The sequence below is a fragment of the Carcharhinus amblyrhynchos genome, chromosome 5 (genome assembly GCF_965287045.1).
Source record: "Carcharhinus amblyrhynchos chromosome 5, sCarAmb.v2.hapA, whole genome shotgun sequence".
In the NCBI taxonomy this organism is placed as follows: domain Eukaryota; kingdom Metazoa; phylum Chordata; class Chondrichthyes; order Carcharhiniformes; family Carcharhinidae; genus Carcharhinus; species Carcharhinus amblyrhynchos.
Window position 1 is genome coordinate 95,219,593 of NC_137328.1, and position 19,466 is coordinate 95,239,058.

At 42.2% G+C, this 19,466-nt stretch overlaps 1 protein-coding gene across 2 annotated transcripts in view; it reads left to right on the forward strand.

Moving 5' to 3' along the window:
* Positions 1-7,145: 7,145 nt before the first annotated feature.
* oclnb (occludin b) overlaps positions 7,146-19,466 on the forward strand; it is a 33,900-nt gene continuing 21,579 nt past the window's right edge. Inside the window, exons 1-4 of one of the 2 annotated variants that reach the window (XM_080189223.1) lie at positions 7,146-7,279; positions 7,484-7,613; positions 9,764-10,451; positions 11,959-12,120. In XM_080189223.1, coding sequence (XP_080045349.1) covers positions 7,558-7,613; positions 9,764-10,451; positions 11,959-12,120 — 906 coding nt within the window. In that variant the 5' untranslated portion in view covers positions 7,146-7,279; positions 7,484-7,557. Of the gene's footprint in view, positions 7,330-7,483; positions 7,614-9,763; positions 10,452-11,958; positions 12,121-19,466 lie in introns of both variants that reach the window. The other variant, XM_080189224.1, reaches the window with a different exon arrangement.

The window sequence follows — 19,466 nt, forward strand, 5'->3', positions numbered from 1 at the left end:
CGCCCTCTCCCCATAACCCTTAATCCCCTTGCCTATCAAAAACCTATCAACCCGCATCTTAAAAATATTTAGCGAGGCAGCCTCCACCACTTCAACGGGCAGAGAATTCCAGAGATTCACCACCCTTTGAGTGAAGAAGTTCCTCCTCAACTCCGTTCTAAACCGCCCCCCCTTTATCCTGAGGCTGTGCCCTCTAGTCCTACTGTCCTTTCTGAGTGGGAAGAGCCTCTCCGCCTCTATCCTATCCATCCCATTCAACATCTTATACGTCTCAATGAGATCTCCCCTCATTCTTCTAAACTCTAATGAGTACAAGCCTAGTTTATTCAGCCTCTCCTCATAGTTCAACCCCCTCAACTGTTCACCCTCATAATTTTATAAACTTCTATCAAATCGCCCCTCAGCCTCCGTCTTTCCAGGGAGAACAATCCCAGTTTTTTCAATCTCTTCTCATAGTTAATGCCCTCCATACCAGGAAACATCCTGGTAAACTTTTTCTGTACTCCCTCCAAAGTCTCCACGTCTTTCTGGTAGTGTGGTGACCAGAATTGAATACAGTATTCCAAATGTGGCCTAACCAACGTTTTATACAACTGTAACATAATTTGCCAACTTTTATACTTGATGCCTTGTCCAATGAAGGTAAGCATGCCACATGCTTTCTTCACCACCTTTTCTGCCACTTTTAAGGATCTGTTCACCCATACGCCCAGATCTCTCTGTGTGTCTAAACTCCTGATGGTTCTGCCATTTATTTTATAGCCCCCACCTGAATTGGATCTACCAAAATGCATCATGAAATAAAGTGATGCAAAAGCTCCACTCAACTTTTTCAAAAGGATTTCTGAAATTCAGCTGTCTAATTTTATCAGGAGTGTTTGATTAGTGACTATTGATGGATCACGACATGCTGGAATACAGTAAAAGTTTTAATAAGCTACATAGGTCAATAATCTCAAAATTCCTATACGTTTCTTCAGGTTAGAAAAGAACAGATTCTTTGTTTTCTATTCGGTGATCTTTGATACAAACTGTGAACTGAATTTAATTATTACTTGTAAACTGAGATGTCCCTATAGAATCCATAGAACAGAATCCCTACAGTGCAGAAGGGGACCATTTGGCCCTTCGACTCTCTGACAGAGTGTATTACTCAGGTCCTCTCCTCTGCCTTATCCACATAACCCCACACATTTACCATGGCCAATCCTCCTTAACTACACTAAGGGGCAATTTAACATGGCCAATCCACCCAATCTGCACATCTTTGTACTGTAGGAGGAAAACGGAGCACCCAGAGAAAACCCACACAGACACAGTGCAGACTTTGCACAGACAGTCACCGAGGCTGGAATCGAACCCAGGTCTCTGGCGCTGTGAGGCACTGTGGTGCTGTGAGGCACTGTGCCACTCTGCCAACATTGTGCCTAAGATCTGGCATACACACCCAAAAACAAACACTGGATTATAAAATAATATGTGTTTCATAATAAAAACAGAAAATGCTGCAAATATTCAGCAGGTCAAGTGGCATCTATTGAGAGAGCCAGAGTTAATATTTCAGGTCAGTGCCCTTCATCAGGCCTCAGAAAGAGAAAATGCTAGAGATGTAACAGTTCTTCAAAAGTACAGGAGCAGGTGGAGAATTGCTGCTCCTCAAGCTTCAGTCAAACTTCACTGGAAGATTGTAGGAGGCTGGGACAGACGGGTCAAAGTGGAAGTGAGGCAGAGAATTCAAATGACAGGCAAGCAGCAAGTCAGAAATTACCTGCAGATTAAATGGATCTGTTCATTAAAGTGATCACTCAATCTGCATTTTCTTTCCTCAATGTAGTGGAGGAATGCTGCATTACGAGCAGTGCAGCATTTTTAGACAATTATCTGTAATCCGGAAAGAGTGCTTGGGGAATTGGACAGAGGGAAGGGATGAGGTAATGAGGCAGTTGTTGCATTTCCTACATTTGCACTGGAAAATGCCCTGGGTAGGAGAGAGGGGATTGGCAGTAATGGAAACCATAAATGAACATTGTGGAGGGAACATTCCCTTCAGAAAGGGTGGGGGGAGGAAGATATGTTTGGTTGGGCAAAGGACTGGAGGTGGCAAAGATGGTAAAGGATCATCTATTGACCATGGATACTAGTAGAGTGAACGGGGGAAATCATGGTTCTGGGATGGAGGGAGAAGGATGAGGACAGAAGTAGGGAAATGGAATGGACACAGTTAAGGGTCTTGTCAGCCACTGTGGAGGGGAATCTTCAATTGAAGAAAAAGGAATACATGTTGGAACCACGAATATGGATTTTTTACCACAAGCCAGTGCAGATACAATGGGCTGAATGGCCTCTTTCAGTGCCATAACTTTTCTATGGTTCTTGTATGGAAGGCAGGATCATTAGAATGATGCTTCAGTGAATGATCATCAATGATGCTTCAGTGATGCTGGCAGAATGGTATAAAATCTTAGCAGAAAGTAAGGTGAGACAAAATGTAATTAAGGTGACTGAGGGAAACCGTGGACTTGTAAGAGATACTAATTCACAGCCTGACCCCAGAAGTGGAGATAGTGAAGTTGCAAAGAGAAAGTGAAGAGCTGGACTATGTGAAGATGAGGGAGGGATGGAAAGTGGAAGTAAGGTTGATGAAATTTTCCTGTTCAGATCAAGCAAATAGAATGTAATTAGGTAAAATACAGAGCACAGAAATAAGCTCTTTGGCACAGGAACCATTCTGTGCTGTTATAGAATCATAGAATCTCTACAGTGCAGAAGGAGCCATTCAGCCCATCAAGCCTCCACTGACAACAATCCCACCCAAGCCCTATCAATGTAACCCCATGTATTTACCCTATCTAGTCCCTCTGACATTAAGGAGCAATTTAGCATGAACGATCCACCTAACCCGCACATCTTTTGACTGTGGGAGGAAACTGGAGCACCCAGAGGAAACCCACACAGACACAGGGAGAATGTGCATACTCCACACAATCACCTGATGTTGGAATTGAACCTGGGTCCCTGGTGCTGTGAGGCAGCAGTGTTAACAACTGTGCCACCATGTCACCCCAAATGAGTCTTCTCTCATTCCATAGCCCTTACCTTAGCCTCTCATCATATATTTCTATTCCCTTTTTTGGCACAGTAGCACAATGGTTAGCACTACTGTCTCACAGCATCAGGGACCATGGCGCTGTTTCACAGCACCATTGGCTGTGCTAAATTCCCCCTTAGTTTACCTAAACAGGCGCCAGAGTGTGGCGACTTGGGGATTTTCACAGTAATTTCATTGCAGTGTTAAATGTAAGCCTACTTATGACACTAATAAATACACTTTAAAACTTAAACCTTTTCCTCATGTTCTCTCATCTAGTTTCCTTTTGTATGTAGCATGAATACTTCAACCGGAAAAGAGTTGATGGATCTGAGTTGAATTCAAACAAAGAATGTTGCACATACCCCATAAAGAGGCAGGCATGACAAGAACATGGGTTCCCAACATTGCCTTTAATATATTTTGTTGTGCACAGTCTATTTATTTAAGTGCATGAGTCGCAAAAACCCAGCTTGCAGGTGCAGCAGGTGGTCAGGAAGGCGAATGGGATGCTGGCCTTCATCGCGAGGGGGATTGAATATAGAAGTAGGGAGGTCTTGCTGCAGCTGTATAGGGCATTGGTGAGGCCGCAGCTGGAGTACTGTGTGCAGTTTTGGGCGCCGTACTTACACAAGGATATTTTAGCCTTGGAGGGAGTGCAGAGGAGGTTTACTAGGCTGCTGCCGGAGTTGAGGGGGTTGAGCTATGAGGAGAGGCTGAATAGATTAGGCTTGTACTCGTTAGAGTTTAGAAGAATGAGGGGGGATCTCATTGAGACGTATAAGATGATGAATGGGATGGATAGGATAGAGGTGGAGAGACTCTTCCCGCTCAGAAAGGTTAGTAGGACTAGGGGGCATAGCCTCAAGATAAAGGGGGGGCGGTTTAGAACGGAGTTGAGGAGGAACTTCTTCACTCAAAGGGTGGTGAATCTCTGGAATTCTCTGCCCGTTGAAGTGGTGGAGGCTGCCTCGCTAAATATTTTTAAGACGCGGGTTGATGGGTTTTTGATAAGCGAGGGGATTAAGGGTTATGGGGAGAGGGCGGGAATGTGGAACTGAGCCAAGACAGATCAGCCATGATCTTATTGAATGGCGGGGCAGGCTCGAAGGGCTAGTTGGCCTACTCCTGCTCCTATTTCTTATGTTCTTATGTTTTTATGTTTTTTGTGGCTGCACAAGAACAGTAACACAAGAGTTTGACATGTACTCAGCTGCATGGGAACTTCCAGGTGACTATGAACAATACTGCCCACAGCTCAGAGAGAATATTAATAACAACACCTTTTACTTGGAGGAAGTGAGTGGAGTTAAAGGAGAAGTTTTTCTATACCTAAAAGGAGGGCAGTGGTATATGGAAACTGTTGCGTCTCTGCTAAAGGAAGGTGCGGCTTAGTGGTTAGCACTGCTGCCTCACAGCACCTGGGTTCAATTCTGGTCTTGAATGACTGCCTGTATGGAGTCTAATGTTTTCCCTGTGTCTGTGTGGGTTTCCTCCGGGTGCTTCAGTTTCCTCCCACAGTCCAAAGATGGGCATGTTATACGGATTGACCATGCTAAATTGCCCTTAGTGTCTGAAGATGTGTAGATTAGGGGGATTAGCCATGTTCATAAGATATAGGAGCAGAATTAGGCTATTCAGCCCATCGAGTCTGTTCCACCATTTGATCATGGTTGATATGCTCCTCATTCCCATTTTCTTACCTTCTCCCCAGAACCCTTCAACACATTACCAATTAAAAATTTGTCTGACTGGTAAATGTATGGGCTTTCAGGGATAGTCATGCTGTGGAGATGCCACTGTTGGACTGGGGTAAACACAGAAAAAAGTCTCACAACACCAGGTTAAAGTCCAACAGGTTTATTTGGTAGCAAACGCCAAATGCCATGAAAGCTCACGGCATCTGCTACCAAATAAACCTGTTGTACTTTCGGGGATAGGGCAGGGGAAGGGTAGGCACGGATAAGATGCTGAATCGGTTCAGTCTTGATGGGCTGAATGACCCCCTTTTGCACTGTAGGGATTCTATGGTTCTCAGGTGTAGACTGGGTGTTCCTGATAAAAAGGGCATGGCTAGGGTCTAGAAACTTTTAAAGTGGCAGAGCAGTTTGTTTATAAGAGGAGCAGATGTAGGTGGGAAAAGACTTATGAAGAGAAAAGGTCAAGATAGGAAGAAATAGTTTCTGTGGGGCAAGAGCAGGGTCTACCATGGTAGATTTAGGAAAGGAGAGGTGGGCTGTGTGAGTTTGAGGGGTGGAATAAGGTTGGAGCCAGTGGGGGTTTGTGGGGAAGATTTCCAAAGGACATGGAGTTAATGATGGTCAGTTTGATGGTGGTGATTGGTGGTGATTTGTGGTCCATGGGGAGGTAGGCAGTGTCAGACCCATTAGTGAAGACACTTTTAACAAGACTAAAAATGTGGCTTGATCTTTTTCCCTCAGTGTTTCTCCTGAACATGGGCCATTTGGCTAGTGTGGCCCCATGTGGAATGCAGAATGTATAACGTACTGTCTAATAAACTGACAGCTGGACTCCAGAAATGGAGATAGTGAAGTTGCAGAAAGGGAAGAGTTGCAGATGGATTACGTGAAGATGGGAGGATTAGAATGTGGACAAAAACAATCACTTGTCATCGGGACAGGTAGACGTATTGGAGAGATTAGCCTTCACAACGTGCAGTTTACCAAACATCAGCACTGTACTTTATAATTCTGGATGATAACTTTTTATAGATCCTGTTCATTTATCTCTAAAATAGGGAGTGTCCTGATGACACGCATTTCAGGGCTTCCCAGTTTCTGTTTATAGATACTTCTTCAAATCATTGAGTCATGTGCATTATGTAATAGTCTCTGTCTCGCATTAGGAAAATAGCTCTCCGTCACGGATAGAGTATCTATTCTGGAAGAACATAAAGCTTCCAAAATTAAAAAAAAGTTTTAAAGGTTTGTTTATTGGTCACAAGTAGGCTTGTATTAACACTGCAATGAAGTTACTGTGAAATTGCCCTAGTCACCACTCCGGCACTTGTTCGGGTCAATGCACCTCATAGAGTCATAAAGTTAGAGAGTCTTAGCGGTTTACAGCATGAAAACAGGCCCTTCAGCCCAACTTGTCCGTGCTGCCCTTTTTTAAAGCCACTAAACTAGTCCCAATTGCTGCTTTTGCCCCATATCCCTCTATATCCATTTTACCCATGTAACATTCTAAATGCCTAGCCAGCATGTATTTCAGAATGTGATTGAAGGGGATAATAGAAATAAAAAAGCCATGAAGTCATCTTCAAGCACAAATATAGAGCAGAAGTGGAAATTGTCTTTGCATCCAAAAGAGAAAATGCTGGAAAATCTCGGCAGGTCTGGCAGCATCTGTAAGGAGAGAAGAGATGACGTTTCAAATCCAGCTGACAGCTTTGACAAAGGGTCATCTAGACTCCAAACTGCAACTTTTTTCTCTCCTTACAGATGCTGCCAGACCCGCTGATATTTTCCAGCATTTTCTCTTTTGGTTTCAGATTTCAGCATCCGCAGTAATTTGCTTTTATTTTCTTTGCACAGTTTGTTGAAGATTCCATATTAGCTTCCAAGCGAAAGTTAAAGTTTTAAAGCTTATTTATTAGTATCACAAGTAGGCTTACATTAACACTGCAATGAAGTTACTGTGAAAATCTCCTAGTCCTTACACTCCAGCGCTTGTTCAGGAACACTGAGGTAGAATTTAGCATGGACGATGCACCCAATCAGCACATCTTTCGGACTGTGGGAGGAAATCGGAGCACCCAGAGGAAACCCACGCAGACACTGGGAGAACGTGCAGACTCTGCACAGACAGTGAGCTAAGCCGCGAAATCGTAAACTAAATTAGTATGTTTTTTAGATTTTTTGTTTAGTAAACACATTTTGACATCTGGTTGTTTGGCAGCTGGAGGCTGTTAGTTGCGGATCAGGTGAGGCTCTCAATCACTCAGGTTGCAATCCTGCTGCTGTTAGATGTGTGTAGCTGGGTGGGGTGTGCCTGAGACTGACGTGCCTCTCTGGTATGTGCTGGCTGCTCTGCAGCTTCTCGTCAGGAGGAGGGCGCTTTGTTGGCAGCTCTGGTTCACTTCCAGCAGGTGTACACTGGAACAACAAGCAATAAAGTGCCGAGACGACGCGACCTTTGGAGAATCGTGGGGTTGGCGCAAAACAAAAGGTTTTAATCGATTGTTCATGCTGGGAATTAGTTTTCTCCTCCGTACCACGGTACTAGATCTAAGCGGGTTTCTATCCCACTGTTGAGTTGCTCTCCTGATGTGTTGACTGGGGACAGGTATTCTTTTGTGTGTAAAATAGGGAGGAGAAGGAGGGGGTTTCGTTGCGTTGATTCTGATGCTGTTTTCTTTGATGTTTTGGCAAGGTTTGAACGGAAATTGAATTTGGAGAGAAATCCCCACACGGTCACAGAGGATATTTATATTTCGAAAGGTGGAAATGTCGGGTCCAGCATTAGATAGCCCACCGCCCTACCATTCTGGGAGCGAGTACTAGTGAGTATTCCCCAGTCACAAAACTTGCCTTCTCTTTGTGAGGCCTTTTTTTCACTTCTGTTTAACTTCTAAATTATATTAGAACCGATGCTATTTAGAGCTAGTATAATTCTGACATTTTAGATAAATGTTTCCCAATTGATTTCCATTTTCTCACTTTTCTGAAGGCGCTGGGTTACTTTGAATTCACTGCAATTAATAGTAACTCGATGGAAGTATTACTAAACGTGCTTAGCCCCAAGAGTTCAGCCAACTTAGTACAATAACTGACCCACAGTAATACAATAGCTCACTCATAGTTGTAAGTAATTAGAAATAACCACTATATTGCTCTGATATCCCACATGTAAATAAGTCATTCTAGAAACTGCTGATATTCAATTTGTAACTAACAGTTATGAGTGGTTAGAAGTAACAACTATGATTAACTTTGCTCTGATATCCCACCTTAAAGTAATAGTCATCATATAAAATTCTGATTTCCAATTTGTAATTAAAATCAGAATCTGCCTGTATTATACAAGGTCCGGTCTAATGTTCCATTTTAACAGATTCTATTCCTGAGCTAAGTACATAGCCCAGGGATTGAAATTGATCTTATTGAATGGCGGGGCAGGCTCGAAGGGCTAGTTGGCCTACTCCTGCTCCTATTTCTTATGTACTTGCTGGAATGTTTCAATGCCACGCAATGTGGCATATGTATCCACTGGGTTACCACAGGAACTAAAATAGGGATGTAAAAGATGTTTACTTTTGTCCATATTTGTAGACTAAGTAGCTTTTGTGATGGATTTTTTTCTGATTGTGATTTTATTTAACGTACACAGCAGCATTGTACAAAGAACAAAGAAAAGTACAACACGGGAGCAGGCCCTTCAGCCCTCCAAGTCTGCTGCCAGACTTAATTAAAACCCCCTACCCTTCCGGGGACCATATCCCTCTATTCCCATCCTATTCATGGACTTGTCAAGACGACGCTTAAAAGTCGTTACTGTATCCGCTTCCACTACCTCCCCTGGCAGCAAGTTCCAGACACCCACCACACTCTGTAAAAAAAAAAATTTGCCTCGTACATCTCTTTTAAACCTTGCCTCTCGCATTTTAAACCTATGCCCTCTAGTAATTGACTATTCTACCCTGGGAAAAACTTCTGACTATCCACTCTGTCCATGCCTCTCATAATCTTCTAGATCTTGTTGTAAAGTGTTAAAAATTTTTCAAACCTGCTCTTGCTCGCATTGGTGTTGCTGAATATTTATCACACACTACAGCGTCAAGCTTAAAGGTTATGAGATGAATACAGACATGCTAATTGCTACTCTCGTCACTTTGCATCAGGACAGCAGTTATGAAAACTCAGGTGGACTTCTACCCCAGTGGATGGGGCCATACTTCACATTTCTACTGCTGGCACTTACTAATTCAGGACAGACCAGGGATTGAACCCATAATCCTTCTGAGTGGTGTCGAATCACACTGCAGAAGGAGGTCATTCCACCCATCCAGCCTGCATTGACAACAATCCCACCCAGGCCCTATCCCTGGAGCCCCATGTATTTACCCTGCTAGTCTCCATGACACTAAGGGGCAATTTTGGCAAGATCAATCCACTTAACCTGCACATCTGTGGATGTGATCCATCTCTGTACAATATACTTCTCTAAATTTGCAATTTGATTAGTATTTGGTATAATTTAAAAAATACATAGGCCACTTTTTAAAAAGCAAAATACAGCAGTTGCTGGAATCTGAAATAAAAACAGAAAATGCTGGAAAATCTCAGCAGATCTGTGGGGAGAGAATAGAGTCAACATTAGCTTGGATGAAGGGTCATCTAGATTTGAAATGTTGACTTTATTCTCCCTTCACAGATGCTGTCAGACCTGCTGAGATTTCCCAGTTCTTTCTTAAGTTGGTTAAAAGTTCAGAAGTTTTTCTGATTTGAAATGTCCTAATGTAAACAGAAACTGAACAGCTTTGACTGTTCCACTTTGAAGTAATTAGTCTGCTGATCCATTAATCGTCTTTGTTGGTCCTTGGAATATTATAAATTTTGTATTCTGGAAACATTTTTGGGTAGAATAATGCCCATTATGTTGTGGACCTGTATTGACTGCATTATATTAATTCTTTTACCTCCAATGTTACAGCCACGGTTCAGTCTATGCACCAAGCAAGGACCTATATGATGGAGAGATGCGATCCCAGCCTGCTGGTTCCTACTATCCAGATGAAACACAACACTTCTACAAATGGTCTTCCCCTCCAGGAATTATCAAAATTTTAGCCATCCTTATCATTGTGATGTGCATTGGAATCTTTGCATGTGTGGCATCAACTTTACCCTGGGACATGGACTATTATGGAGGAGGAATGGGTGTAGGGAACGGCATGGGATATGGTGGATATGGAGGATACGGGGGTGCTGGTGCGGGCTACGGTTCTGGTACGGGCTATGGATACGGTGCTGGAGTTGGAGCGTATGGATATGGAGGTGGCTACACTGATCCACGGGCTGCCAAAGGCTTCATGATCGCACTAGCTGCTGTCAGCTTCATAGGACTTTTGGTTGTTTTTATCATTCTCGTGTCTAAGGCTAGGCTTTCCAGATCAAGGAAATTTTACTTAATTCTGATGATTTTGTGTGCGGTCATTGGTTTTATAATGTTTGTGGCTACAATAGTCTACATCATGGGAGTAAATCCAACAGCGCAGGCTGCAGGATCAGTGTTCTACAATCAGTTACTGACCCTCTGTAACCAGTTTTATATTCCATCTACCACTGGCGTCTTCACAAATCAATATCTCTATCACTACTGTGTGGTAGAACCACAAGAGGCAAGTATTTTACATGCCTTTCATATGTAAATCGTCAATATGATCAGTTACACTTGTTTTACGTATTTCAATTTCTTCATGCATGCATGTATCTTGGGGTCTAAATATATAGAAAATTCTCTGTATTGTTAAGTACTATAGTAGACATGGATAGGATGCCAGAATTGTGCTATTGAGTTCCTTTAGTTTGAGTAGCTGTGATAACTAGTTTTTGCAGTGGAGCCATTGTGAACAAAAACCATCTTAGTGACCTGCAGTTCCCTAAACAGGTAAACAAATTGCAAACTCCCTCACCAGCCATCAATTGTGTTGTTCCAGCAGTGTATCTATGGACTCTACAAAAATGCAAATGTCAGCATAGTTAGCACATGGAGTGAGATAATGGAGGCTTTATTTACAGATAGCTAAAGTTGAGTTAAGCTGATGCATGTGAAAGTTGTTGTGCATTCATGTATTTTAGACATGTGGGAATGGAAAGCTTATTATTAGATGTAGTAAGTAATGAAGGTCTGTTGAAAACAATTGGATGAGCTCTGTCTGATGTCTTGGGTGATTTGCACACTCGAGCATCTCCATGTCAGGTATCTGAAACAAAAATTGGCAATGTGTATTTTGCAAAAGATTTCATGTTAAAGGTAAATCCATAACCAGGATATTCTACACAAAGTGTCCATTTACAGACAATTATTCCCAGTCAAATTCTAACCAATCATTTGGAAAGGATGTGAAGGCATTGGAGCGAGTGCAGAAAAGATTCAGGAGAATGATTCCCAGGATGAGAAACTTCAGTTGTGAAGATAGATTGGAGAAGTTAGGACTGTTTGAAAAAAAGGATGAGAGGAGATTTGCTAGAGGTTCATACTCAGAATCATGAGGGCACTGGACTGAGTAGACAGGGGCAAACTTTTCACAGGTGAAAGGCTTGAACGCGAGGGAACAGATTTAATGTAATTGGCAAAAGGAGTAAAAGCAATATGAGAAAGAACTTTTTCATGCAGTGAATGGTTAAGGTGTAAAATTCGCTGGCTGAGTGTGTGGTGGTGGCAGGTTCAATCGAAGTGTTCAAAAGGGAATTTGTCTTGTTATCTGAAAAAGAAGAATGTGCAGGGTTATGGAGAGAAGTGAATTGCTTCTTTAGCGAGCCAGTATAGACACAATAGACCAAATGGCCTCCTTTCTTACTGTAACAATTCTGTGAAAGCTGTTAAATATAAAGCAGATGATATAAGAGTTTGCCCTGTGTGTCTTAGCATTTATTTTGCAGTTCTGATGAGAATTCTTTTAAAATGAGTTAGTAACTTTTTACGTGCAAAGTGATGAAGGATTGTTTACATTAGTAGTTAAATCGCATAACTGCAGAAACTATTAAAATGTTAAAAGGGTGAACTGCTTCCTATAGTATTTTCCTTGAATAATGAATACTTTTCAGTTTCTCTTTTATAATGTTAGACTGTGCCAGATGCAGGCCTAGTCATTGTTTAATTGTTCTCTCTCTCTCTCTTTCCAGGCCCTTGCAATTGTGATGGGATTCTTGATTGTAATAGCTCTAGGTCTAATCATCTTCTTTGCCTTTAAAACACGAAGCAAGATCACGAGATATGGCAAAGAAAACATCCTGTGGGATAAGGGTTACATGCAGGATGAGGCACCCCCTAATGTTGAAGAATGGGTAAGGTTCTCTTTCAATTTAGTCAAACGTATTGTAGATGTGAAATGCTAGGAATACTCAGCAGGCTAGGCAGCTTCTCTGGAGAGATAAATTAGGACTTTACTTCAGAACTGAGCTAGTAGTCACCTCTGTTTCTCTCCAAAGATGCTGTCTGATCCATTGAACATTTCCAGCATTTTCTGTTTCAATTTCAGATTTCCAACAGTAATTTAATTTTGTACGTTAAAAATGCAAGTTGATGGTACGATGCTGTATCTTAGCAGGATTCCATTGTTCTTTATCTGGTGCCAATAAACCTTTGCAAATATTTGAAGTACCTAAAGAACTTACAGGGCTTCTGTAAAAGCTCTTGTTTAAAGGAAATATGAAGAGTTGTAATAGTGGTCGTAGTTCTATCCACTCCAGTTATTCCATGCTATAAACAGACTACAAAGGAACAATCTCTACAATATGGATATGGGATCTCATAAATCCTGTCTAGAGACATTGCGTTACATTAGATCGTGACTGGATTAAACTGCTCCCTTGAATAATTATATTCTAAAATTCTGTTTGGGGAACATAAATACCATAACACTATGCCTACCAAATTAATGTACAGCAAGTAATTGTCAGTAATTTTGCTTTCTTTGATACCCTAATAACATTTTGATTACACCACTTTTTTGGAAAGACAAATATATATTGTTAGACTTCCCAATTTGTAAATGATTTGCAAAAGGCCAGTGTGGCAGAATGATAACTTGCATATTAGAGAGCTCCTTGCATTGAGAGAAGCCTCTTGGTGTGCTTTATTGGACAATGGATGGATGTGGAGACTGAGGGAAGAGAAAAGGAGAGAAATGGAATGGATAAGCATGATCAAAGCTGAAGGGTGCGTGAGAAACTTTGGGAAGTTGCGAGAGTTAGAGGATAGGAACATAGCAGCCAGAGGAGTAACTGCGCATGGTGGAGCAAGAAGTAAGCAGGGAAAGGTTACAGGAGTAGTTGCTATGTTATGCCATGCAGATGGAAGAGATGATTTGAAATAGTATGGGATGAGGCCAGTAATTGAGTTGAAGGTGTAAACAAAAAGCTTGAAATGAATTTGTTGAGCCAGTCATTTTGACATGCACATAATGGTACTTTGAGCACATTACTGAGATTGTGTGGGTTTGTTTGTAGAGGATGATTTGAGAATGGATTCAGTAAGAAATGGTAATTTCTACAAAATCTTAATCACAGTTCTGACACTTCAGAGCCTTCCCCAGGGACACAGGGTGGAGGGGATGAAGCCTTCTACAGGTTATAACCCACAACATTGCTGGTCTATCTGGGCAGATTGGGAAATCAGCCTGGAATTAGTCAGTGCACAATTGAAAATCCAATCCAGATTTCAACAGCTGCCAGTATTTATCTCAGGATCGTTCCTCCCAGTGGGAGTCTCAATGCCCCCAGTGGCATTGGCAGAGAGTTGAAAATATTTCCGTGTTTTTTTTAAGTTAAGGTGCGCAGTGAATTTTCAGCAAGTCAAAACTAGCGTATCAATACATAGTGTGAACATGATAAATGAAATGTGTGATACATTTCTGCAACCGTAATCAGCATTAGAAATATGGAGAAACCTTTTTGTGTGTTTTTTTAAATAGGGCTGTTCAACAAAAGGGTCGATGAGATAAATGCATACTTGTTGATATCAGACATAGTGAACGATAACTAATTGTTTACTAAGGGTTATTTGCACAATCTATATTTTCTGTGGCTGTGTTTCAAGTTTCTATGGTTATCATACTGGTGTCTTGACAAACATAAAATCCCACACAAATTTAAATTGAAGCTCTAAAACTAGACCCTGGGTCTTTGACATTGTTAGGGACAGATGATTGCTACTGAGGCAAGTAAATCGAGTCTGGAAATTTGCCAACGTTCTGGGTTAACCTCAGTTAAAAAGTATTCTGAATTGTGAAATTTTCACAATGGTGGTGGTGGTGGTGGCGGGGGAGTAGGTGTAGGATGGAGCTAGGTCCACTGACCCAGGATCATGGTTCTTCAGTGCCTGCTCAGCCCACATTGCCCCCTCATTCCCTTCATGCTACCCCATAACCATTCACCCAGTATCTACCATGGGAAGACCTGGGGGAGGGATTCTTCTGTCCTGCCATCGTAGTGGATGGAATGGCGAGGGGGGGGCGGCGGGGTTGACCATGCAAAAGTCAGTTGACCTAGGGCGGGACTTCCCGATTTTGGAGCGAGCACGGCTGGAAAATATGGTCCCCTAGAGTGCAATATGGAGATGAAGAAAATAAATTTCTAACAATTTAATGTAGCTCTCACATGCAAACTTGATGTGGGTGATGCTGGTGTTGGACTTGGGTAGGCACAGTAAGAAGTCTCACAACACCAGGCTAATCTCACCTGGGTAGTCAGTAAGAAGTCTCACAACACTCACCTGATGAAGGAGCAGTGCTCTGAAAGCTCGTGCTATGAAATAAACCTGTTGGACTTTAACCTAGTGTTATGAGACTTCTTACTGTACATGCAAACTTGGTATTGGGGGAACAAAATTTCCATTTATAAAACCCATTTAAAGCTTTTAAATCTCTTCATTCAATTAATCTTTTATAAAAATAAATAACTTCCATTGCAATACCATCAAAGATGGCTAATCCCTTAGTAGCCTCTATAAATGATCAATAAAGCCATGAACTCAAACCTCTGCAAAGATACTTGTCACTTTTGAAACTCAACCAAGTATTCATAAAGATGCAATAATAGATCTTGAAGTGTCAATAAAGAACTCCATTAAAACTTCATGACCAGATGCTACTTTTTAAAACTCTGACAGAAACAGCCCTTTTTATCAAGTTTAAGGAGCAGAGGATTTAAAGAAAACTTTAGATCATCACAGTTGTACAGACTGTATCTGCCCTTTAAGAATGTTTACATCTATTTCTCTTTGTGACTCCCACAATGTGGATTAAAGCCCATGCAGCAGCCATATTGGGATCTGTTTGAATTCTGCACCAAGTTCAAACAGACTGCTGACTTTAGATGTCCTGTTTTTGTGAATCATACCCTGCCACCTTCCACCTGACAACAAATCATGTCTCCCTGACTCTGCAATAATCCAGCCTTTAATCTCAATTGGAGAAAATCACAGGAATGGTACAGTTGACCAGTATTCTCAGTTAAGGAGAAGAAAATTCAGCTGGCTTTTTAAATTATCCTTGATATCTGATAATGCCTGCTGGAATTGTGTCTGGATGTGAGTACAAGGAAAGCTTTGAGCTACTGTTAAGCTCTATATAAGAAACGTCTTTATTTGTACTTGGGATGTGGAAATCACTGGCAATGCCAATGTTTGTTGCCCATCCCTTACGCCCTTGAGAAGGTGGTAGTGAGCCACTGCCTCAAGCTGCTAGATGTAGGTCTTTTCACATGGCTGTTGGGCCAAAATTCTGGAATGTCCTACCTAACAGCAATGATAAGAATGGTGTGTGACTTGGAGGGGAAGTTGCAGGTGCTGGTGCTCCCTGGTCTGGGAAACAAAATCCTAAAAATAGTCAGCAGGTCATCCAAAATGCTGTGAAAAAAGAAACAAGAGTTAATGTTTCAGGTCGATACATTTGAAACAACAATTATTTGGACAGGGAAAATGTTGAACTGTGTCACAGCCTGAACCAAAAGAGACACATCAATTGTAGTGTGTGATCTGTGGTTGCTGAACTACTTCAACTTCCATGGTCTTCACACTTTGAAATCCTTCATGTGTAAGATACACTTTGAAGGTTCGTCGTATGGGTTTTTTGCCAAAACACTGGTGGGTATTTGGAGGAGCTCTCACTCGACTATTACTGGGTTTAATCAGGCAGACCACACTTAGTGGAAAGGATGCAGATGAAAACCACGAGGGCGATCTCACATCAAAGAGGACTGAAGCTACTTAGCTTTTTTGGCTCTTAAAAATGAAGTAAATGATGCAGGGAAAACATTGAACCATGATAATTGGGGCAAAAGGAATGAAAAATGATTATTTAAAAGGCACCAAACTCTATGGAAATTCCCAACATGATGCATTCCTGGCTGAAGTAGTGGGGACACCTGGAACATGGAATAGTGCTCAGAGAGTGAAGGACACAATGGAATCTTTCTGGATAAATGAGCAAGAGACATCAAACCTCCCAACATATGAGAAACATTATGAAGATAATTGAGTAGAGGGTAGGATATTAGGCTGCGTAAGGTTGTCACAGACATTTTTGAGTATTCTGGTTAGTTATTCTGTTTAGTTTCTGCGTAATGAGCTAGATGCACATATATACTTGTGAAATATGATTGCCCAGAAATTAGGGTGATGATCTATTGAAGGTTATTTGTTTGCAAATATATGGGAGGACTGTAAAACATGCTCTTCCTGGTAAAATATCGTGGTTTTTGATCGCTGTCCAGAATAGATGGAGCTTGGCTGTAGGCTCCACAACTGATACGGAGAAGGGGGGCAAGTAATTTCTGCCAAAGGATCACACTCACCGAGCAATACCATGCAAATATATTTTGAAAGGATTTGTTACCTGTGAGCAATTGGCATGTGCGACGCTGGGTGTTAATTTGTATATATTTAGCTAATGTTGAAATGTCGACAGCTCCTGGGTGAAATGAATTTTGTGCAATGTTGTCTGGAGTGGTTTCAGGGAGTTAGTTTCTGGGTGTGCCTATGAATAAGTTTCGAAGGAAGAATCTAATATGATACCGGCGTTTATTTACATTGTTAAACCTCAAAGGGGTGAAGCTATCCTACAAATAAGAATTAAAGCCCCTGTAATGTAATTTCTTCAAACAGGAAGTTAAGATTTTGTCATTTTTTTTAAAAGTATTTCCATTTACCTGTCATTTCAAGCCTTAGTTCAAACTTGCATTCCATGTGGAAAGGTTGAAGTAAATAGCAATTTCTCATTTTAATACCTGTTTCCACCCTGGGTCTGTTCATGCGCTAGATGGTATTAAATTACATGTGGAGAACTGGTTCTTTTGACTGTTTCACAGTTCAGAAAGGAGAGTAGTTCTTCCTTGAAATCAAAAGGAGTTTAACTAGGCTTATGAAGTTAATTTTTATAATGACGCTCTCCAAAATTGCAAACAACATTGAATTTGAGGATAAAAAAGACAAATTAGACACGTTAGTTTAATTGACAGAGAGATCGATGTTGAAAGCTGCCATACTTTGTGGAGAGGGTACAGGTACGGGTAGAGGCCGAGGATGTCCCAATAATAAAGGGAGTAGGGGGCGTGAGTATGGTTGGTGGCGTTCCTGCAAATAGGGTCCAGGTGAAGGCTGGGATGAAGGCACTTTATCTAAATGCACGAAGCATTCGGAGTAAAGTGGATGAGCTGGTGGCGCAGATCAGCACAAATGGATATGATCTGGTGGCCATTACAGAGACGTGGCTGCAGGGTGACAGGGACTGGGAGCTGAATGTCCAGGGGTATCAAGTGTTTAGGAAGGATAGGTGGGAGGAAAAAGGTGGGGGGGGGAGCGTAGCTCAGCTGATTAAGGATAGCATCAGGGTGGTAGCAAGGGATGATATCGGAGCCAAAGAGCAGAAAGTGGAATCATTGTGGGTGGAGATTAGGAACAGCAAAGGGAGGAAGACACTGGTGGGTGTCGTTTATAGGCCCCCAAATAATGATCTGGAGGTGGGGCGGGCTATTAACGCGCAAATAAATGTGGCATGCAGGAATGGAACGGCAATAATTATGGGGGATTTCAATCTACATATTGATTGGTCGACCCATGCTGGACGCGGTGGGCTTGAGGAAGAGTTCTCAGAATGCTGCCGGGATAGTTTCCTTGAACAGTGTGTGTTGGAGCCGACGAGGGAGCGAGCTATCTTGGAACTGGTGTTATGTAATGAGGCAGGTAGAATTAGGGACCTTGTGGTGAAGGATCCTCTTGGGAAGAGTGATCATTGTATGGTGGAGTTTCTGGTGCAGATGGAGGAGGAGAAAATGGGTTCCCGGACACTCGTCCTTTGTTTGAACAGAGGGGAGTACGATAGGATGAGAGAGGAATTGGCGAATGTTGATTGGGGAGCACATTGGAAGGTAGGTCTGCTGAGGAACAGTGGAGGATCTTTAAGGAGATCTTCCTTGGTGCTCAGCAGAAATTTATTCCGATGGTTAAAAAGGATCATAGGAGGAGAGATAATCAGCTGTGGATAACGAAGGAGGTAAAGGAGAGTATTAAATTAAAAGCGGATGTGTTTAGAGTAGCTAAGAGTAGTGGGTGAGAAGAGGATTGGGAGAGGTTTAAATATCAACAAAGAATGACGAAGAAATTGACAAAGAAGGGTAGGATAAACTATGAAGCTGGGCTAGCGCTAAATATAAAAAAGGATAGTAAGAGTTTTTATAAATATATAAAAAGGAAGAGGCTGACTAGGGTGAACGTTGGACCCTTAGAGGATGAGAGGGGGGACTTAGTGGTAGGGGATGGGGAAATGGCGGAGGCTTTGAATAACTTTTTTGTTTCGGTCTTCACGGAGGAGGACGTGAATAGTTTGCCAGGTGTTAGCGATGGAAAGATAGTAGGAGTGGAGGGCCTGAATGACATTATTGTTACTAGAGAGGCGGCGCTCGACAGACTGGAGGGATTGATTGCGGACAAGTCCCCAGGACCGGATGGAATGCATCCAAGGGTTCTGAAAGAAATGGCGGAGGTGATAGTGGATGCCTTGATGATTATTTTCCAAACCTCGCTGGATTCCGGGGAAGTGCTGGAAGATTGGAAAACGGCTAATGTTACGCCGTTGTTTAAGAAGGGTAGCAGGCAAAAGGCGGGGAATTATAGGCCGGTTAGTTTAACATCTGTTGTAGGTAAAATGCTTGAATCCGTAATCAAGGAGAAAATAGCGAGGCATCTTGAGGAGAATTGTTTGATAGAGCAGACGCAGCACAGTTTCGTTAAAGGGAAGTCATGTCTGACGAATTTATTGGAGTTCTATGAGGATGTGTCTAGGGTGGTGGATAGAGGAGAGCCGGTAGATGTGGTGTTTCTTGATTTTCAGAAGGCGTTTGATAAGGTGCCGCACAAAAGGTTATTACAGAAGGTTAGGGGGCATGGAGTTGGGGGTAGGGTGTTAGCGTGGATAGGGGATTGGCTATCAAATAGGAGGCAGAGAGTGGGGGTCAATGGGTGCTATTCAGATTGGCGGTTGGTGACTAGTGGAGTGCCCCAGGGGTCGGTGCTGGGGCCTCAGCTATTTACCATTTATATAGATGATCTGGAGGAGGGAACCGAGTGTATGGTGTCGAAATTTGCTGATGACACCAAGATTGGTGGAACGGCAAATTGTGCGGAGGGTGTGGAA